Source organism: Nerophis ophidion, linkage group LG18 (genome assembly GCF_033978795.1).
Source record: "Nerophis ophidion isolate RoL-2023_Sa linkage group LG18, RoL_Noph_v1.0, whole genome shotgun sequence".
Taxonomy (NCBI): domain Eukaryota; kingdom Metazoa; phylum Chordata; class Actinopteri; order Syngnathiformes; family Syngnathidae; genus Nerophis; species Nerophis ophidion.
The window spans coordinates 30,694,488-30,712,491 of NC_084628.1; the positions used below are offsets into that span (position 1 = coordinate 30,694,488).

Sequence of the window (18,004 nt, forward strand, 5' to 3'; positions counted from 1 at the left end):
CAAGAAAGTATATTGTGTGTATTTATTTTTAGGTAATAGTAATACGACTTGGTTAAAATATTTTAGTGTGTACTTTTTGAGCACATACGTTTACTTCCATTATTAATATTATTATGTATTATTAGATTGTTCTCAATGTTGACACAAATATGGTTTATTTGTATGTCCAAATATGGTCATGCTGATCTTCCCCTTCCTCACTTAGACTCCTAGTCCTGCCTTTATGGTCCAATGTTGTCCCTTCAGAGGCTCCAGAGGTGCTCTTGACCCCCGAGAGCTTTTATGTGCTTAATAAAGGAGCTTTGGCATAAATCTGCTAACTAGCTGCACCAAGAGCCCTGGTCCTGAATGGAGTCCCTGGCCAAGAAGGACTTGCCCGCCCTGCAACGTGTAAAACACGCCACAGATGGCGCCGCCGTTTTTAAAGCACGTCAGCTTCTGGTGGTGCAGCATGGTTTAGGAGCTTAGCGAAATAAAGATTTGTGATCATCAATCTGCTGAGTTTCAAGTAATGTTGAGTTTGTCTTCAACTGCTGGTCTGCAGACATCTACATGACTTTATGGGAGTATGAAATAACTTCCATAAACATTTGAAAGCCATGTGACCACGCCCCCATCTTATTGTTAATCATTTGACAGCTTCTCTATTTCCTGTTTCAGCTCAGTCCTTCAAAGAGTTCTCCAAGCTGCTCAACATGCTGGAAGAGGAGCGACAACGCCTGGTGAGCACTTAGCACAATACTCTTATAGGGTCGTGTGCCTTCAGTGGTAGAACACATAATACAACAATGTGGACTTCCAACAAACTTTGGAGTCAGGTCAAACACTCGCTGATAGAACACATTTTACAACAATGTGGACTTCCTTCAAACCTTGGAGTCCGGTCAAACAGTCAGTGGTAGAACACATAATACAACAATGTGGACTTCCAACAAACTTTGGAGTCAGGTCAAACACTCGCTGATAGAACACATATTACAACAATGTGGACTTCCAACAAACCTTGGAGTCCGGTCAAACAGTATCGGGTACAACACCCATCCATCCATCCATTTTCTACGGCTTATTCCCTTTTTGGGGTCGCGGGGGCGCTGGTGCCTATCTCAACTACAATCGGGCGGAAGGGGTGTACACCCTGGACAAGTCGCCACGGGTAGAACACATAAAACAACATTGTTTATGTCTAACAAACCTTGGAGTCAGGTCAAACACTCGCTGGTAGAACACATAATACAACAATTTGGACTTCCAACAAACCTTGGAGTCAGGTCAAACACTCGCTGGTAGAACACATAATACAACATTGTGTCAAACACATAATACAACCTTGTGTATGTCTAACCAACCTTGGAGTCCGGTCAGAGACTCGCTGGTAGAACACAATACAACAATGTGGACTTCCAACAAACCTTGGAGTCAAGTCAAACAGTCAGGAGAAGAACACATAATACAACTATGTGGACTTCCAGCAAACTAAGCTTAGAGTCAGGTCAAAGAGTCGCTGGAAGAACACATAATACAACAACGTGGACTTCCAACAAAACTTGGAGTCACGTCAAAGAGTCGCTGGTAGAACACATAATACAACAATGTGGACTTCCAACAAACCTTGGAGTCAGGTCAAACAGTCAGGAGAAGAACACATAATACAACTATGTGGACTTCCAGCAAACTAAGCTTAGAGTCAGGTCAAATAGTCAGTTGTAAAACACATAATACAACAATAACGACTTCCAACAAAACTTGGAGTTAGGTCAAAGAGTCGCTGGTAGAACATATAAAACAACAATGTGGACTTCCAAAAAACCTTGGAGTCAGGTCAGAGACTCGCTGGTAGAACACAATACAACAATGTGGACTTCCAACAAACCTTGGAGTCAGGTCAAACAGTCAGGAGAAGAACACATAATACAACTATGTGGACTTCCAGCAAACTAAGCTTAGAGTCAGGTCAAACAGTCAGTCGTAGAACACATAATACAACAACGTGGACTTCCAACAAACTTTGGAGTCAGGTCAAACGGTTAGAACACATAAGAACAGGTAAAACACAATACAACAACGTGGACTTCCAACAAACTTTGGAGTCAGGTCAAACAGTCAGTGGTTAAACACAATACAACAATGTGGACTTCAAACAACCTTGGAGTCAGGTCAGACACTCGCTGGTAGAACACATAATACAACCATTTGGACTTCCAACAAACCTTGGTGTCAGGTCAAACAGTTGTTGGTAGAACACATAATACCACATTGTGGATGTCTAACAAACTTTGGAGTCAGGTCAAACAGTCGGTGTTAGAACACATAATACAACAATGATGACTTCCAACAAACTTTGGAGTCAGGTCTAACACTCGCTGGTAGAACACATAATACAACAATGTGGACTTTCAACAAACCTTGGAGTCACGTCAAACAGTCAGTGGTAGAACACATAATACAATAATGACAACCTCAAACAAACCTTGGAGTCAGGTCAAACAGTCGCTGATAGAACACATAACACAACAATGTAGACTTTCGACAAACCTTGGAGTCAGGTCAGTCAGTGGCCTAGTGGTTAGAGTGTCCGCCCTGAAATCGGTAGGTTGTCATATCAAAGACTATAAAAACGTGGGACCCATTGTCTCAGTGCTTGGCACTCAGCATCAAGGGATGGAATTGGGGGTTAAATCACCATAAATGACTCCCAGGCACGGCACCGCTGCTGCCCACTGCTCTCCACTGCTCCCCACTGCTCCCCACTGCTCCCCACTGCTCCCCTCTTCCCTCCCACCCACTTCCCAGGGGGTGATCAACAAACCCTGAAGTCAGGTTAAACACTCGCTGGTAGAACACATAATACAACAATTTGGACTTCCAACAAACCTCTCAGTCAAATCAAACAATCAGTTGTAGAACACATGATACAATAAGGCGAACTTCCAACAAACCTTGGAGTCAGGTCAAATAGTCAGTGGTAGAAGACATAATACAACCATGTGGACTTCCAACAAACTTTGGAGAAATTCAAGCAGCTACCAAAGAAACGACTTTTGTCAGCCAATTGTGGCCTTGGTTCTAAAGGGGTCATTACGGTTTTTATTCTTCCTTGTGGTCTGGACTGAATAGAGGTACTCTGCTCATAGTTTGCCAATTTTTTTTTTTACAATATATATATATATATATATATATATATATATTTATATATTCTCCTAAATATCTTGACTTTTGGGGATCCCAAATCCACAACCACGAGTGCCAACAGGCAAAACATTTTTTTTTTGCATTATCTGACCCATTGAGAAGTACTTTAGTGAACAGAGACTTTGAAAAAAATACTACAGTTTGGGTGCCATGGCAGCACAATGATCACATCAATCTAGGTGCACTCTTAGAACTACTTTGTCAGCAGCTTGTTTTTCTACTGCTTTGAATTTGAATGTAAATATGTTTTGTTTTCATCCCCCGCATCACGATTCCTTTCTGTCAGTCCAATTTTTATCTTGTTTTGTTCTTCTCTTTGAAACCAGTGTTCAATTGTTGGGGGATTCTAGGAACACAATGGTTCTCCAAAGACTTAGTAAGAACTGACTTGGATTGTGTTTGATCTGCCACCAAGCAACAATCAATAGTAAATTAGTCATTGTTGTCTAACAATCATCTTTGCAATGGTGGTATAATACTTGGAGAATGATAGTATAGTAATTAGTACATATGTACAATGGTAGTATAGTACTTAGTACACATGTGGAATGGTAGTATAGTACTTAGTACACATGTAGAATGGTAGTATAGTTATCTGGTGCCACAGGAACGTCTTGCAGCTCAATCCGTCAAAGACCAAGGAGCTGGTCATTGACTTTGGGAGGTCGAGTCCACGGTCACAACCTATTGTGATCGAGGGAGTTGAGGTACAGACCGTGGACTCATTCAAGTACCTCGGGGTTTGGGTGGACAATAAGCTGGACTGGACTGTTAACACGGACCACCAGTACAAGAAAGGACAGAGCAGGCTGTACTTCCTCAGGAGACTGCACTCCTTCAACATTTGTAGAAAACTCCTGTGGATGTACTACCAGTCTGTGGTTGCCAGTGTTCTGTTCTACATGGTAGTGTGCTGGGGGGGCAGTACATCTAAGAAGGACAGCTCCAGACTTGAGAAACTGATCAGGCGGGCCGGTTCTACAATCGGAATGAAACTGGACTCACTGGCGACGGTGGCAGAGAAGAGGACTGTTGACAAACTAGTGAGCATCCTGGATGATGCCAGTCACCCTCTGCATAGCGTTATCAGTAGCCAGAGGAGCCTGTTCAGTGCTAGACTGCTTCATCCCAAGTGCAGGACTAATAGACTCAAGAACTCCTTTGTCCCACACGCCATTAGACTGTACAACTCCTCTCTGGGACGGAGGACGGGGGTATTAGGATGACAGGGGATGTAAAACATTAACAGTGCAATACGTTTTCATAACATGGTCACTACTGCCTACTTTGTCTTGTTATATTCTTATTTTACTGTTATATTGTTATTCACATTGTTTTTATTCTTTTGTAATATTTCTCTATTTTGTTTCCATTTAAACCCCCATTATTTACTTTTTACTTTTTTCTTTAAATTGATCTCAACTCTGTACACTGCTGCTGGAATTTTTATTTTCCTGAAGGAATCAATAAAGTACTATCTATCTATCTATCTAGTACTTAGTACACATGTAGAATGGTGGTATAGTACTTAGTACATGTGGAATGGTAGTATAGTACTTAGTACACATGTAGATGGTAGTATAGTACTTAGTACACATGTGGAATGGAAGTATAGTACTTAGTACACATGTAGATTTTGGTAGTACTGAACAAAGTAGCCAACATTTTTTTTCAGTCACTTTTGATTTATTGACCCATTGTCTCAGTGCTTGGCACTCAGCATCAAGGGTTGGAATTGGGGGTTAAATCACCATAAATGACTCCCAGGCACGGCACCGCTGCTGCCCACTGCTCCCCACTGCTCCCCTCTTCCCTCCCACCCACTTCCCAGGGGGTGATCAAGGGGATGGGTCAAATGCAGAGAACAAATTTCACCACACCTAGTGTGTGTATGACAATCATTGGTACTTTAACTTTAACTAAACCCAACAGTCGCTGGTAGAACACATAATACAACAATGTGGACTTTCATTGCTGAATACCTGGTTCTTGGCGGACGGTGGCAGGGTTAGGGTGGAGGTCTTCTTGTTTTGATGAGGGCAGATATCTACTTGTTTCTTCCCACGCGGGAGCATGTCTCAGGCTAACCAGGGGTGTCGTTAAAGACCAAGGTTGTGTTCACTTCTGACAACGTGCCTGTAAAAAAATGATTTTTATTGGAGGTTTCCTGTCCTTTCTCCTCATATTGTCACTATGTGGCATACTTTAACTGGGTAGTACTTCAAATATACATACATACGCCACTGCTCTCTATCTACTTTTATTGGGTAGTGCTTCAAATATATTCATACATAGGCCACTGCTTTCTACCTACTTTAACTGGGTAGTACTTCAAATTGACATACATAGGCCACTGCGCTCTACCTACTTTTACTGAGTAGTACTTCAAATATATTCATACATAGGCCACTGCTCTCTACCTACTTTTACTGGGTAGTACTTCAAATATATTCATACATACGCCCCTGCTCTCTACGTACTTTTACTGGGTAGTACTTCAAGTATCCTATCATTCATGTACAAGGTACCAAGTAGAGCTGCAGTTTGACCACAGATGTGTGAAGGAGTGAATATTCATGTGTTACACAGGAGATGACAAAGACTGGCACCTGGACAGGTAACACAAATAGAACTGTTCACTTGGAGGACAGAAATGGAAGGAAAGTTCAGTAACTGCAGCTTTTTGGACTCACTTTTAATAAGATTTTCCCACCCTGATTTCAACTCTTCTTGACTTCTAAATCCTTGGATTAGGATTTTATTCTTGGAGAGAATAAACTAGAAGGTGCCTGGTGTTTGAGGTATCTTTCTTAACTGTCACACAACCACTCTTTGTAGTGAAAGTCTCAAAGTTGTAGTGAATCTGAAAGGAGAATATTGCCTATCATGGTATAATATTTGATAGTGTACAAAAGATTTGATAATATTCGATGCAGTGTACACTATTTGATAATATTTGATAGTGTACAAAAGAGTTAATAATATTCAGTATTGTTTACAAAATATTTGATAACATTCGATAGTGTACAGAAGATTAGATCATATTTGAGAGTGTGTAAAATATATAGTGTACAAAATATTTGACATTTGATAGTGTAAAAAAGATTTGCTAGTGTATAAAACCGTTGATAATATTCGATAGTGTACTGAAGATTTGATGATATTCCATAGTGTACAGAATATTTAATAATATTCGATACAGTGTATAAAAGAGTTGATAATATTTGATAGTGTACAAAATAGTTAATATTCAATATAGTATACAAAATATTACATACCATTGGATAATATACAAAAGATTTGATAATATTGCATGCTAGAAGTACATCTCTCTGGTGAGGTGCAACCTTCGCTGCACTCTCTGTTTGTCTCAGCTGCTGATATAACAGCTGACAACCGGTGTTCTACTTCTGCTAGATTTAAAAGTAAATATTTCATCCAATGTTCCTCAGTGGGCCAGAACAAACTCTCAAAGCCCAAAACCGCCTCTCAGCTGCCCATCATGGTGCCATCTTGGTGTGTATCTATGCATGGTTAATAATTCAAGGTGGGCTTCTTCTGCTGGGAGTGTGTGGTTTACATAGACAACATGAAGTCAACATTAACTAACAACTGGGAGTCACACATCCACCAGGACCTCCATTTGTACTTCTTGTAAGTCCTGTCATACAACCATGTTTAGGTCTGGGACCTATTTTCACATTGAAGATAAACTACTAATTTACAATATTCACATTGAAGATAAACTACAAAGATACAATATTCATATTAGACATAATCTACTAAAATACAGTATTCACATTGAAGATAAACTACTAAGATACAGTTTTCACATTGAACATAATCTACTAAGATACAGTAGTCACATTGAATATAATCTACTAAAATACAGTATTTACATTGATCAAAAACTACTATTATACAGTATTCACATTGAACAAACTACTAAGATACAGTACTCACATTGTACATAAACTTCTAAGATACCGTTTTCACAATGAATAAACTACTAAGATACAGTATTACATTAAACATAACTTCTAAGATACAGTATTCACATTGAACATAAACTACTAAGATGCAGTATTCACATTGAACATAAACTACTAAGATACAGTATTCACATAAAACAAACTACTAAAATACAGTATTCCCATTGAACATAAACAACTATGATACAGTATTCACATAAAACATAGACAACTAAGATGCAGTATTCACATAAAAAATAAACTACTAAGATGCAGTATTCACATAAAACAAACTACTAAAATACAGTGTTCACATTGAACATAAACAACTATGATACATTATTCACATAAAACATAAACAACTAAGATGCAGTATTCACATTGACCATAAACTACTAAGATGCAGTATTCACATTGACCATAAACTACTAATATACAGTATTCACATTGAACAAAAAGTACGAATATACAGTATTCAGATTGTACATAAACTACTAAGATACAGTGTTCACATTGTACATAAACTACTAAGATACCGTTTTCACATTGAATTAACTACTAAGATACAGTATACCATTAAACATAACTTCTAAGATACAGTATTCACATTGAACATAAACTACTAAGATACAGTAATCACATTGAACATAAACTACTAAGATACAGTATTCACATAAAACAAACAACTAAGATACAGTATTCACATAAAACATAAACAACTAAGATGCAGTATTCACATAAAACAATCTACTAAAATACAGTATTCACCTTGAACATAAACAACTATGATACAGTATTTACATAAAACATAAAAAACTAAGATACCGTATTCACATAAAACAAACAACTAAGATACGAACATGTTGAAAAGAGAAACTGGAAATTGTGATGTATCATGTAGTATGCTTGTTCAAAATAAACTCAAACTCAAACTGTATTTACATAAAACAAACTACTAAGATGCAGTATTCACATTGAATATAAACTACTAAGATACAATATTCATACTGAACATTAACTACTAAGATACAGTATTCACATTGAATATAAACTACTAAGATACAGTATTAATATTGAACATAAACTACTAATATACAGTATTCACATTTAACAAAAAATATTATTCATTGAATTCACATTTAATATAAACTACTAAGATACAGTATTCACATTGAACATACACAACTAATATACAGTATTCACAATGAACAAACTACTAAGTTACAGTATTCAGATTGAACATAAACAATTAAGATACAGTATTCACATTGAACATAAAATAATAAGATACAGTATTCACATTGAACATAAACTACTAAGATACAGTATTCACATTGAACATAATCTACTAAAATACAGTAGTCACATTGAACATAAACTACTAAGATACAGTATTCACATTGGACATAAACTACTATGATACAGTATTCACATTGAACATAAACAACTAAGATACAGTATTCACATTGAACATAAACAACTAAGATACAGTATTCACATTGAACATAAACAACTAAGATACTGTATTCACATAAATTACAGTATCCCCTATTTTTTTCACATAAAATAGGGGGGGGGGCGTGGCGCAGTGGGAGAGTGGCCGTGCGCAACCCAAGGGTCCCTGGGTCAATCCCAACCTAGTACTGACCTCGTCATGTCCGTTGTGTCCTGAGCAAGACACTTCACCCTTGCTCCTGATAGGTGCTGGTTAGCGCCTTACATGGCAGCTCCCTCCATCAGTGGGTAAATGTGGAAGTAGTGTCAAAGCGCTTTGAGTACCTTGAAGGTAGAAAAGCGTTATACAAGTACAACCCATTTATCATTTATTTATAAAACATAAACTACTATGATACAGTATTCACATAAAACAAACTACTAAGATGCAGTATTCATATTGAATATAAAATACTAAGATACAGTATTTACAATGAACATAAACTACTAATATACAGTTTTCACATTGAACAAAAATTATTAAGATACTGTATTCACATTGTACATAAACTACTAAGATACAGTTTTCACATTGAACAAACTACTAAGATACAGTATTACATTAAACATAACTTCTAAGATACAGTATTCACATTGAACATAAACTACTAAGTTACAGTATTAACATTGAACAGAAACTGCTAAGATACAGTATTCACATAAAACAAACAACTAAGATGCAGTATTCACATAAAACAAACTACTAAGATGCAGTATTCACATTGAATATAAACTACTAAGATACAGTATTCATATTGAACATAAACTTCTAAAAAGCAGTATTCTTATTGAACATAAACTACTAAGTTACAGTATTCACATTGAACATAAACTGCTAAGATACAGTATTCACATAAAACAAACAACTAAGATGCAGTATTCACATTGAATATAAACTACTAAGATACAGTATTCATATTGAACATAAACTTCTAAGATGCAGTATTCACCATGAACATAAACTAACAATGTACAGTATTCACATTGAACATAAACTACTAAGATACAGTATTCACATTGAACATAAGCAACTAATATACAGTATTCACAATGAACAAACTACTAATATACAGTATTCACAATGAACAAACTACTAAGTTACAGTATTCATATTGAACGTAAACTACTAAAATACAGTATTCCCATTGAACATAATCTACTAAAATACAGTATTCCCATTGAACATAATCTACTAATATACAGTATTCACATTGGACATAATTTACTAAGATACAGTATTCACATTGGACATAATTTACTAAGATACAGTATTCACATTGGACATTAAACTACTATGATACAGTATTCACATTGAACATAAACAACTAAGATACCGTATTCACATTGAACATAAACAACTAAGATACAGTATTCACATAAAGCAAACTACTAAGATACAGTATTCACATAAACGTAAAAACATCTAAGTTATTGTATTCACTTTGAACATAAACAACTAAGATACAGTGTTGAAATTAAACATAAAGGCTGTTTTTGCACTAAGTCATTGATATAAACTCCAAGTTGGAACAAAGGTCTGTTCAACAGGAAGTGAACTCTTAGTACCTCACATTAACAGGAAGTGAACTCATGGTACGTCACAAACAGGAAGTGAACTCGTGGGACGTCACATACCAGTTTGCTTATCGCACGAACAGTTCCACAGAGGACGCCATCTTCTCTGCACTCCACCTGAGCTTAGAACATCTAGAAAGAAAGGACACACACGTGCGGATGTTGTTTCTGGACTCTAACTCGGCGTTTAACACCATCATCCCGCAGCACTTGGTGAGCAAACTGGCCCCCCTGGGATTCAGTACCCCTTTTGCAACTGGCTGCTTGACTTCCTCACAGACAGACCCCAATCTGTGAGAGTGGGCAACAACACCTCCAGAGCCATTTCCATGAGCACCGGCTCCCCCCACGGCTGCGTCCTGAGTCTGCTGCTGTTCACGTTTATGACCCATGACTGCTGCGCCAGGTCCACTACGAACCAGATTGTGAAGTATGCGTACAATACAACAGTAGTCGGCATCATCCGTGACAACAATGACATGGACTACAAGGAGGAGGTGAAACATCTGGTTGACTGGTGCAGAACCAACAACCTGGTCCTGAACATCGACAAGACCAAGGAGATCATCGCGGACTTCAGGAGGCACCAGTCTAGCCACACTCCACTCTCCGTCCTCTACCCCAGTGACCAACGGAGGGTCAAGTTAATGCTCATCTTTTCCAGACTGGACTATTGCAATGCCCTCTATGCCGGGGACACCGACAAGACCATCCATAGCATGCAGCTAGTACAAAATGCAGCTGCCAAGCTGGCAAAAGGCACAAAAATGAGGGAACACATTTCTCCCATCTTCTCCTCCCTTCAGTATTTAAGATCCTCACGTATGTCTTCAATGCGCTCAATGGTCTCGCCCCAGCTTACATCAAAGATCTCCTGGACCAACATACCAGCTCCAGGATTGGTTGTTACCTTTTTAGATATGACAACCAGATGACCATGAAGGTCCCACGGTCAAATCTAGTGACCGTACTTTCTCAGTAATGGCACCTAGGCTATGGAATAAGCTCCCTCTAAATTTCAAGTCCGTCACCACTCTGGACTCTTTTAGAGCACAGCTTAAAGGCTTACTGAAACCCACTACTACCCACCACGGAGTCTGATAGTTTATAGATAACTTAGATTTATATCGCGCTTTTTAAAACACTCAAAGCGCTCACAATGATGAAATATTAACATTGCAACACATGCCAGTACGGCCGGTTTAGTTTACTAAATTGCAATTTTAAATTTCCCGGGAGTTACGTCTTGAAAACATTGTGTAATTATGACGTGTACGCAAGACGTCACAGGTTTTTAGGAAGTATGAGCGCTGCGCACACACACAGCTAAAAGTCGTCTGCTTTAACGGCATAATTACACAGTATTTTGGAGATCTGTGTTGCTGAATCTTTTGCAATTTGTTCAATTAATATTGGAGAAGTCAAAGTAGAAAGATGGTGTTGGGAAGCTTTAGCCCTTAGCCACACAAACACGGTGATTCCTTGTTTAAAATTCCTAGAGGTCAGGAAAATTGTGAGAAAATTGTGGTTAAAAAGTCGCTTCTTACCGGAGAAAAGCTGAGCTTGTGCCGTCCATAAAGCTGCCGTCAACTGCCCTGAGATATTGGCATCAAGACACCCGTGAACACACCCTTCCGACTATCAGGTACTGTTAAACTCACTAAAACACTAGCAACACAATAGAAAGATAAGGGATTTCCCAGAATTATCCGAGTAAATGTGCCTAAAAACATCAAAATCCACCCAATGCAATCATGTTTTTTAAATTTTTATTTTTTTACTTTTTTTTTTTTCTAGTCCGTCGCTATCAATCTCCTCGAACACAAATCTTTCATCCTCGCTCAAATTAATGGGGAAATTGTCGTTTTCTCGGTCCGAATAGCACTTTTTGTTGGAGGCTCCCTCTAAAAACAATGTGAATATGTGAGGAGCCATCAAACATGTTACGTCATCGTCTGCGACTTCCGGTAGAGGCAGGGCTTTTGTCTTAGCACCGAAAGTTGCGAACTTTATCGTGGATGTTCTCTACTAAATCTTTTCAGCAAAAATATGGCAATATCGCGAAATGATCAGGTATGACACATAGAATGGACCTGCTATAAATAAGAAAATCTAATTTCAGTAAATCTTTAAATCTCACCTTTTTGCCGCAGATGACATTTCATTTATGTGTTGGTGTGTCTTAAATGTTTGTTCTAGATTATTTTGTGTGTCTCAGTCTGTTTCTGTTTTTTTGTTTCTCTACTCGGGCTGCGTAACTAATGTAACAGTTGGTTGGGGGGGGCGCATAATAATTGAAAATATCAGAACGAAACACAGCAGTGGAGATCGTAAGTAGCACCAAGTTCCTGCTGGTGCAGATAACTGACGATATGACCTGGTCCCTACACACTGGAGCTCTTCTAAAAAGAGCTCAGGAGCGCATGCACTTATTGCGTAGGATGAAAAGAACACAGCTCCCTCCCCCTGCTCTCACCACTTTCCACAGAGGCATTCTAGAGAGCCTAGTGACCAAGTGCATCTCTGTCTGGACTGGAGCCTGCAGTACCTCAGACTGGAAGTCTCTCCAAAGTGCATCTCTGTCTGGACTGAAGCCTGCAGTACCTCAGACTGGAAGTCTTTCCAAAGAGTGGTGAGGACGGCGGAAATGATCATCAAAAGTCCTCTTCCTCCTATCCGGTAAAAAACGCAAAAAGCCTATGCCTGACCAGGGCTCAGAAAATCTGTAGAGACTCCTCCCACTCCCACCAAGGACTGTTTTCACTGCTGGACTCTAGAAAGAGGTTCCGCAGCCTCCGTAGCAGAACCTCCAGGTTCTGTAACAGCTTCTCCCCTCATGCCATCAGACTCTTGAACGCATCAAAATAATTCCCTCAATTCCCCCAAAAACTGTTTAATTAGCTGGAATATAAAGACAATATAACATACATCAATAAATGTGGATGCTTATGCAAAAGTGATATATATTTATCTGTACAGTAATCTATTTATTTATATCTGCACCTTATTGCTCTTTTATCCTGCGCAACAACCAGCTAATGCAACAACATTTTGTTCTTATCTGTACTGTAAAGTTCAAATTTGAATGACCATAAAAGGAAGTCTAAGTCTAAAACAGGAAGTGAACTCGTGGTACATCACAAACTGGAAGTGAGAACATGGGATGTCACATAAACACAAAGTGTACTGCTGGTACGTCACATGAACATGACATGAACTTGTGGTACATCACATAAACAGGAAGTTAACTCGTGGGACGTCACATTAAAGGCCCACTACTACCGACCACGCAGTCTGATAGTTTATATATCAATGATGAAATATTAACATTGCAACACATGCCATTTAGTTTACTAAAGTGCAATTTTAAATTTCCCGGGGGTTTCGTCTCGAAAACCTTGTGTAATGATGACGTGTAAGCAAGACATCACAGGTTTTTAGGAAGTATGAGTGCTGCACACAATCACAGCTAAATGTCGTCTGCTTTAACGGCATAATTATGCAGTATTTTGGAGAACTGTGTTGCTGAATCTTTTGCAATTTGTTCAATTAATATTGGAGAAGTCAAAGTAGAAAGATAGAGTTGGGAAGCTTTAGCCTTTAGCCACACAAACACACGGTGATTCCTTGTTTAAAATTCCTGGAGGTGAAAATTTACTATGGATCAGAGCGAACATGAAACACGACAGAATGTCAACCAGCAGGTTTCGGTGACAAAAATTGTGGTTAAAAAGTCACTTCTTACCGGAGAAAAGCTGAGCTTGCCCCGTCCATAGCTGCCGTCGACTCCCCTGAGACACTGCGCGTCAAGACACCCGTGGACGTACATCTCCGACTATTGGGTACTATTTAACTCACTAAAATACTAGCAATACAATAAAAAGATAAGGGATTTCCCGGAATTATCCTACTAAATGTGTCTAAAAACATCGGAATCCGTCCTAATGCAATCGGGTTTTTTTTTTTTTTTAATTTTTTTTTTTTCTAGTCCGTAATATCCTCGAACACAAATCTTTCATCCTCGCTCAAATTAATGGGAAAATTGTCGTTTTCTCAGTCCGAATAGCACTTTTTGTTGGAGGCTCCCATTAAAAACAATGTGAATATGTGAGGAGCCATCAAACATGTGACGTCATCGTCTGCGACTTCCGGTAGAGGCAGGGCTTTTCTCTTACAACCGAAAGTTGCGAACTTTATCGTGGATGTTCTCTACTAAATCCTTTCAGCAAAAATATGGCAATATCGCGAAATGATCAAGTATGACACATAGAATGGACCTGCTATCCCCATTTAAATAAGAAAATCTCATTTCAGTAGGCCTTTAAGTGGAAGCAAAACAAACCGTCGAAAAGGTTTACAAATAAAAAAAAAAAACAAGAACATAAACATTTTTAAACATACATTAAATTGATATAATTCTGATGAAGCCAAAACAATGTTTGATGTTTCGTCCGCCAAAAGAGTTTATTGTGTTTACTTTAGTTATTTAAAAAGAAGACACATTGGTTAAAATATGTTAATGTGTGTTTAAGTACTTTTGGACAACATTCAGCAATATTGTTGTAATAATAAACATAATCATTTTGGTCAAAACTTAATTCAGACATTTTATTTAATGTTTTAGTTATGTATATTTGAGGGTGCCCCACCTCCTTAACAGACAGGATCTATCTTTTTGCTTTTGGTTGTGACTTTTATTCAAGTTTTAAAATTTTGCTGACAGTTCATTTTATTTGTTGATATGTGTTTGTTTTATTTAACTTGGAAATGTAAAAGTTCACTTTTAAATTGCAAATTTGAAATATAAGAGAAACACAAGTTTATCGCGTTTGAAAGAGTATACGTGCATTATTATGATGATCAGTTTTATAAAACAAACATATCAACAAATAAAATATACTCTATCAGTATTTGGGTCACAATAAATGAATTGGGCACATTTAAGAATATTGTGATAATAAACTTAATGTTGTGTATATTTAAGGGTGCCCCATTCCGTAGTGGTAGTGTCTACAGGAAGTGGTAGTGTCTACAGGAAGTGGTAGTGTCAACAGGAAGTGGTAGTGTGTACAGGAAGTGGTAGTGTCTACAGGAAGTAACAGTGCCTACAGGAAGTGGCTGTTCATAGAGGAAGTGGTAGTTTATACAGGTAGTAGTAATGTATACAGGAAATGGTGGTTTATACAGGAAGTGGTAGTGCATACAGGAAGTGGTAGTGTCTTCTAATGTGTGTGTAACCTTTCAGAAGTCACCTTGTAGCAAATGTGTGTTTACTGCGATGCAAGTAACAACATATTCTGCTGTTTACTGCGATGAAAGTGACAACATATTCTGCTGTTTACCGCGATTAAAGTAACAACATATTCCACTATTTACTACGATTAAAGTAACAACATATTCCACTGTTTACTGCGATGAAAGTAACATATTCCACTGTTTACCGCGATTAAAGTAACAACATATTCCGCTGTTTACTGCGATTAAAGTAACAACATATTCTGCTGTTTACCGCGATTAAAGTAACAACATATTCCACTATTTACTACGATTAAAGTAACAACATATTCCACTGTTTACTGCGATGAAAGTAACATATTCCACTGTTTACTGCAAATAAAGTAACAACATATTCCGCTGTTTACTGTGATGAAAGTAACAACATATTCAACTGTTTACTGCAATGAAAGTGACAAATATTCCGCTGTTTACTGCGATGAACGTAACAACATATTCCACTGTTTACTGCGATGAAAGTAACAACATATTCCGCTGTTTACTGCGATGAACGTAACAACATATTCCACTGTTTACTGCGATGACAGTCACAAATATTCCACTGTTTACTGCGATGAAAGTGTCAAATATTCCACTGTTTACTGCGATGAAAGTGACAAATATTCCACTGTTTACTGCGATGAAAGTCACAAATATTCCGCTGTTTACTGCGATGAAAGTAACAACATATTCCACTGTTTACTGCGATGAAAGTAACAACATATTCCACCGTTTACTGCGATGAAAGTAACAACATATTCCACTGTTTACTGCGATGAAAGTGACAACATAGTCCACTGTTTACTGCGATGAAAGTGACAAATATTCCACTGTTTACTGCGATGAAAGTAACAATATATTCCACCGTTTACTGCGATGAAAGTAACAACATATTCCACTGTTTACTGCGATGAAAGTAACAACATATTCCACTGTTTACTGCGATGAAAGTAACAACATATTCCACTGTTTACCGCGATGAAAGTAACAACATATTCCACTGTTTACTGCGATGAAAGTAACAACATACTCCACCGTTTACTGCGATGAAAGTAACAACATATTCCACTGTTTACTGCGATGAAAGTAACAACATATTCCACTGTTTACTGCGATGAAAGTAACAACATATTCCACCGTTTACTGCGATGAAAGTAACAACATATTCCACTGTTTACTGCGATGAAAGTGACAACATAGTCCACTGTTTACTGCGATGAAAGTGACAAATATTCCACTGTTTACTGCGATGAAAGTAACAACATATTCCACTGTTTACTGCGATGAAAGTAACAACATATTCCGCCGTTTACTGCGATGAAAGTAACAACATATTCCGCTGTTTACTGCGATGAAAGTAACAATATTTTCCACTGTTTACAGCGATGAAAGTAACAACATATTCCACTGTTTACTACGATGAAAGTGACGACTAATCCACTGTTTACTGCGATGAAAGTAACAACATATTCCACTGTTTACTGCGATGAAAGTGACAACATAGTCCACTGTTTACTGCGATGAAAGTGACAAATATTCCACTGTTTACTGCGATGAAAGTAACAACATATTCCACTGTTTACTGCGATGAAAGTAACAACATATTCCACCGTTTACTGCGATGAAAGTAACAACATATTCCACTGTTTACTGCGATGAAAGTAACAACATATTCCACCGTTTACTGCGATGAAAGTAACAACATATTCCACTGTTTACTGCGATGAAAGTGACAACATAGTCCACTGTTTACTGCGATGAAAGTGATAAATATTCCACTGTTTACTGCGATGAAAGTAACAATATATTCCACCGTTTACTGCGATGAAAGTAACAACATATTCCACTGTTTACTGCGATGAAAGTAACAACATATTCCACCGTTTACTGCGATGAAAGTAACAACATATTCCACTGTTTACTGCGATGAAAGTAACAACATATTCCACCGTTTACTGCGATGAAAGTAACAACATATTCCACTGTTTACTGCGATGAAAGTGACAACATAGTCCACTGTTTACTGCGATGAAAGTGACAAATATTCCACTGTTTACTGCGATGAAAGTAACAACATATTCCACTGTTTACTGCGATGAAAGTAACAACATATTCCGCCGTTTACTGCGATGAAAGTAACAACATATTCCGCTGTTTACTGCGATGAAAGTAACAATATTTTCCACTGTTTACAGCGATGAAAGTAACAACATATTCCACTGTTTACTGCGATGAAAGTGACAACATAGTCCACTGTTTACTGCGATGAAAGTGACAAATATTCCACTGTTTACTGCGATGAAAGTAACAATATATTCCACCGTTTACTGCGATGAAAGTAACAACATATTCCACTGTTTACTGCGATGAAAGTAACAACATATTCCACCGTTTACTGCGATGAAAGTAACAACATATTCCACTGTTTACTGCGATGAAAGTAACAACATATTCCACCGTTTACTGCGATGAAAGTAACAACATATTCCACTGTTTACTGC

General features: G+C 37.9%; 1 protein-coding gene across 1 annotated transcript in view; it reads left to right on the forward strand.

Moving 5' to 3' along the window:
• Nucleotides 1-18,004, forward strand: part of LOC133537436 (rho GTPase-activating protein 42-like) — a 183,122-nt gene that overhangs the window by 36,388 nt on the left and 128,730 nt on the right. The window contains exon 3 of the mRNA XM_061878443.1: nucleotides 661-722. Within this exon, the coding sequence (XP_061734427.1) occupies nucleotides 661-722 (62 nt within the window). The remainder of the gene's footprint in view (nucleotides 1-660; nucleotides 723-18,004) is intronic.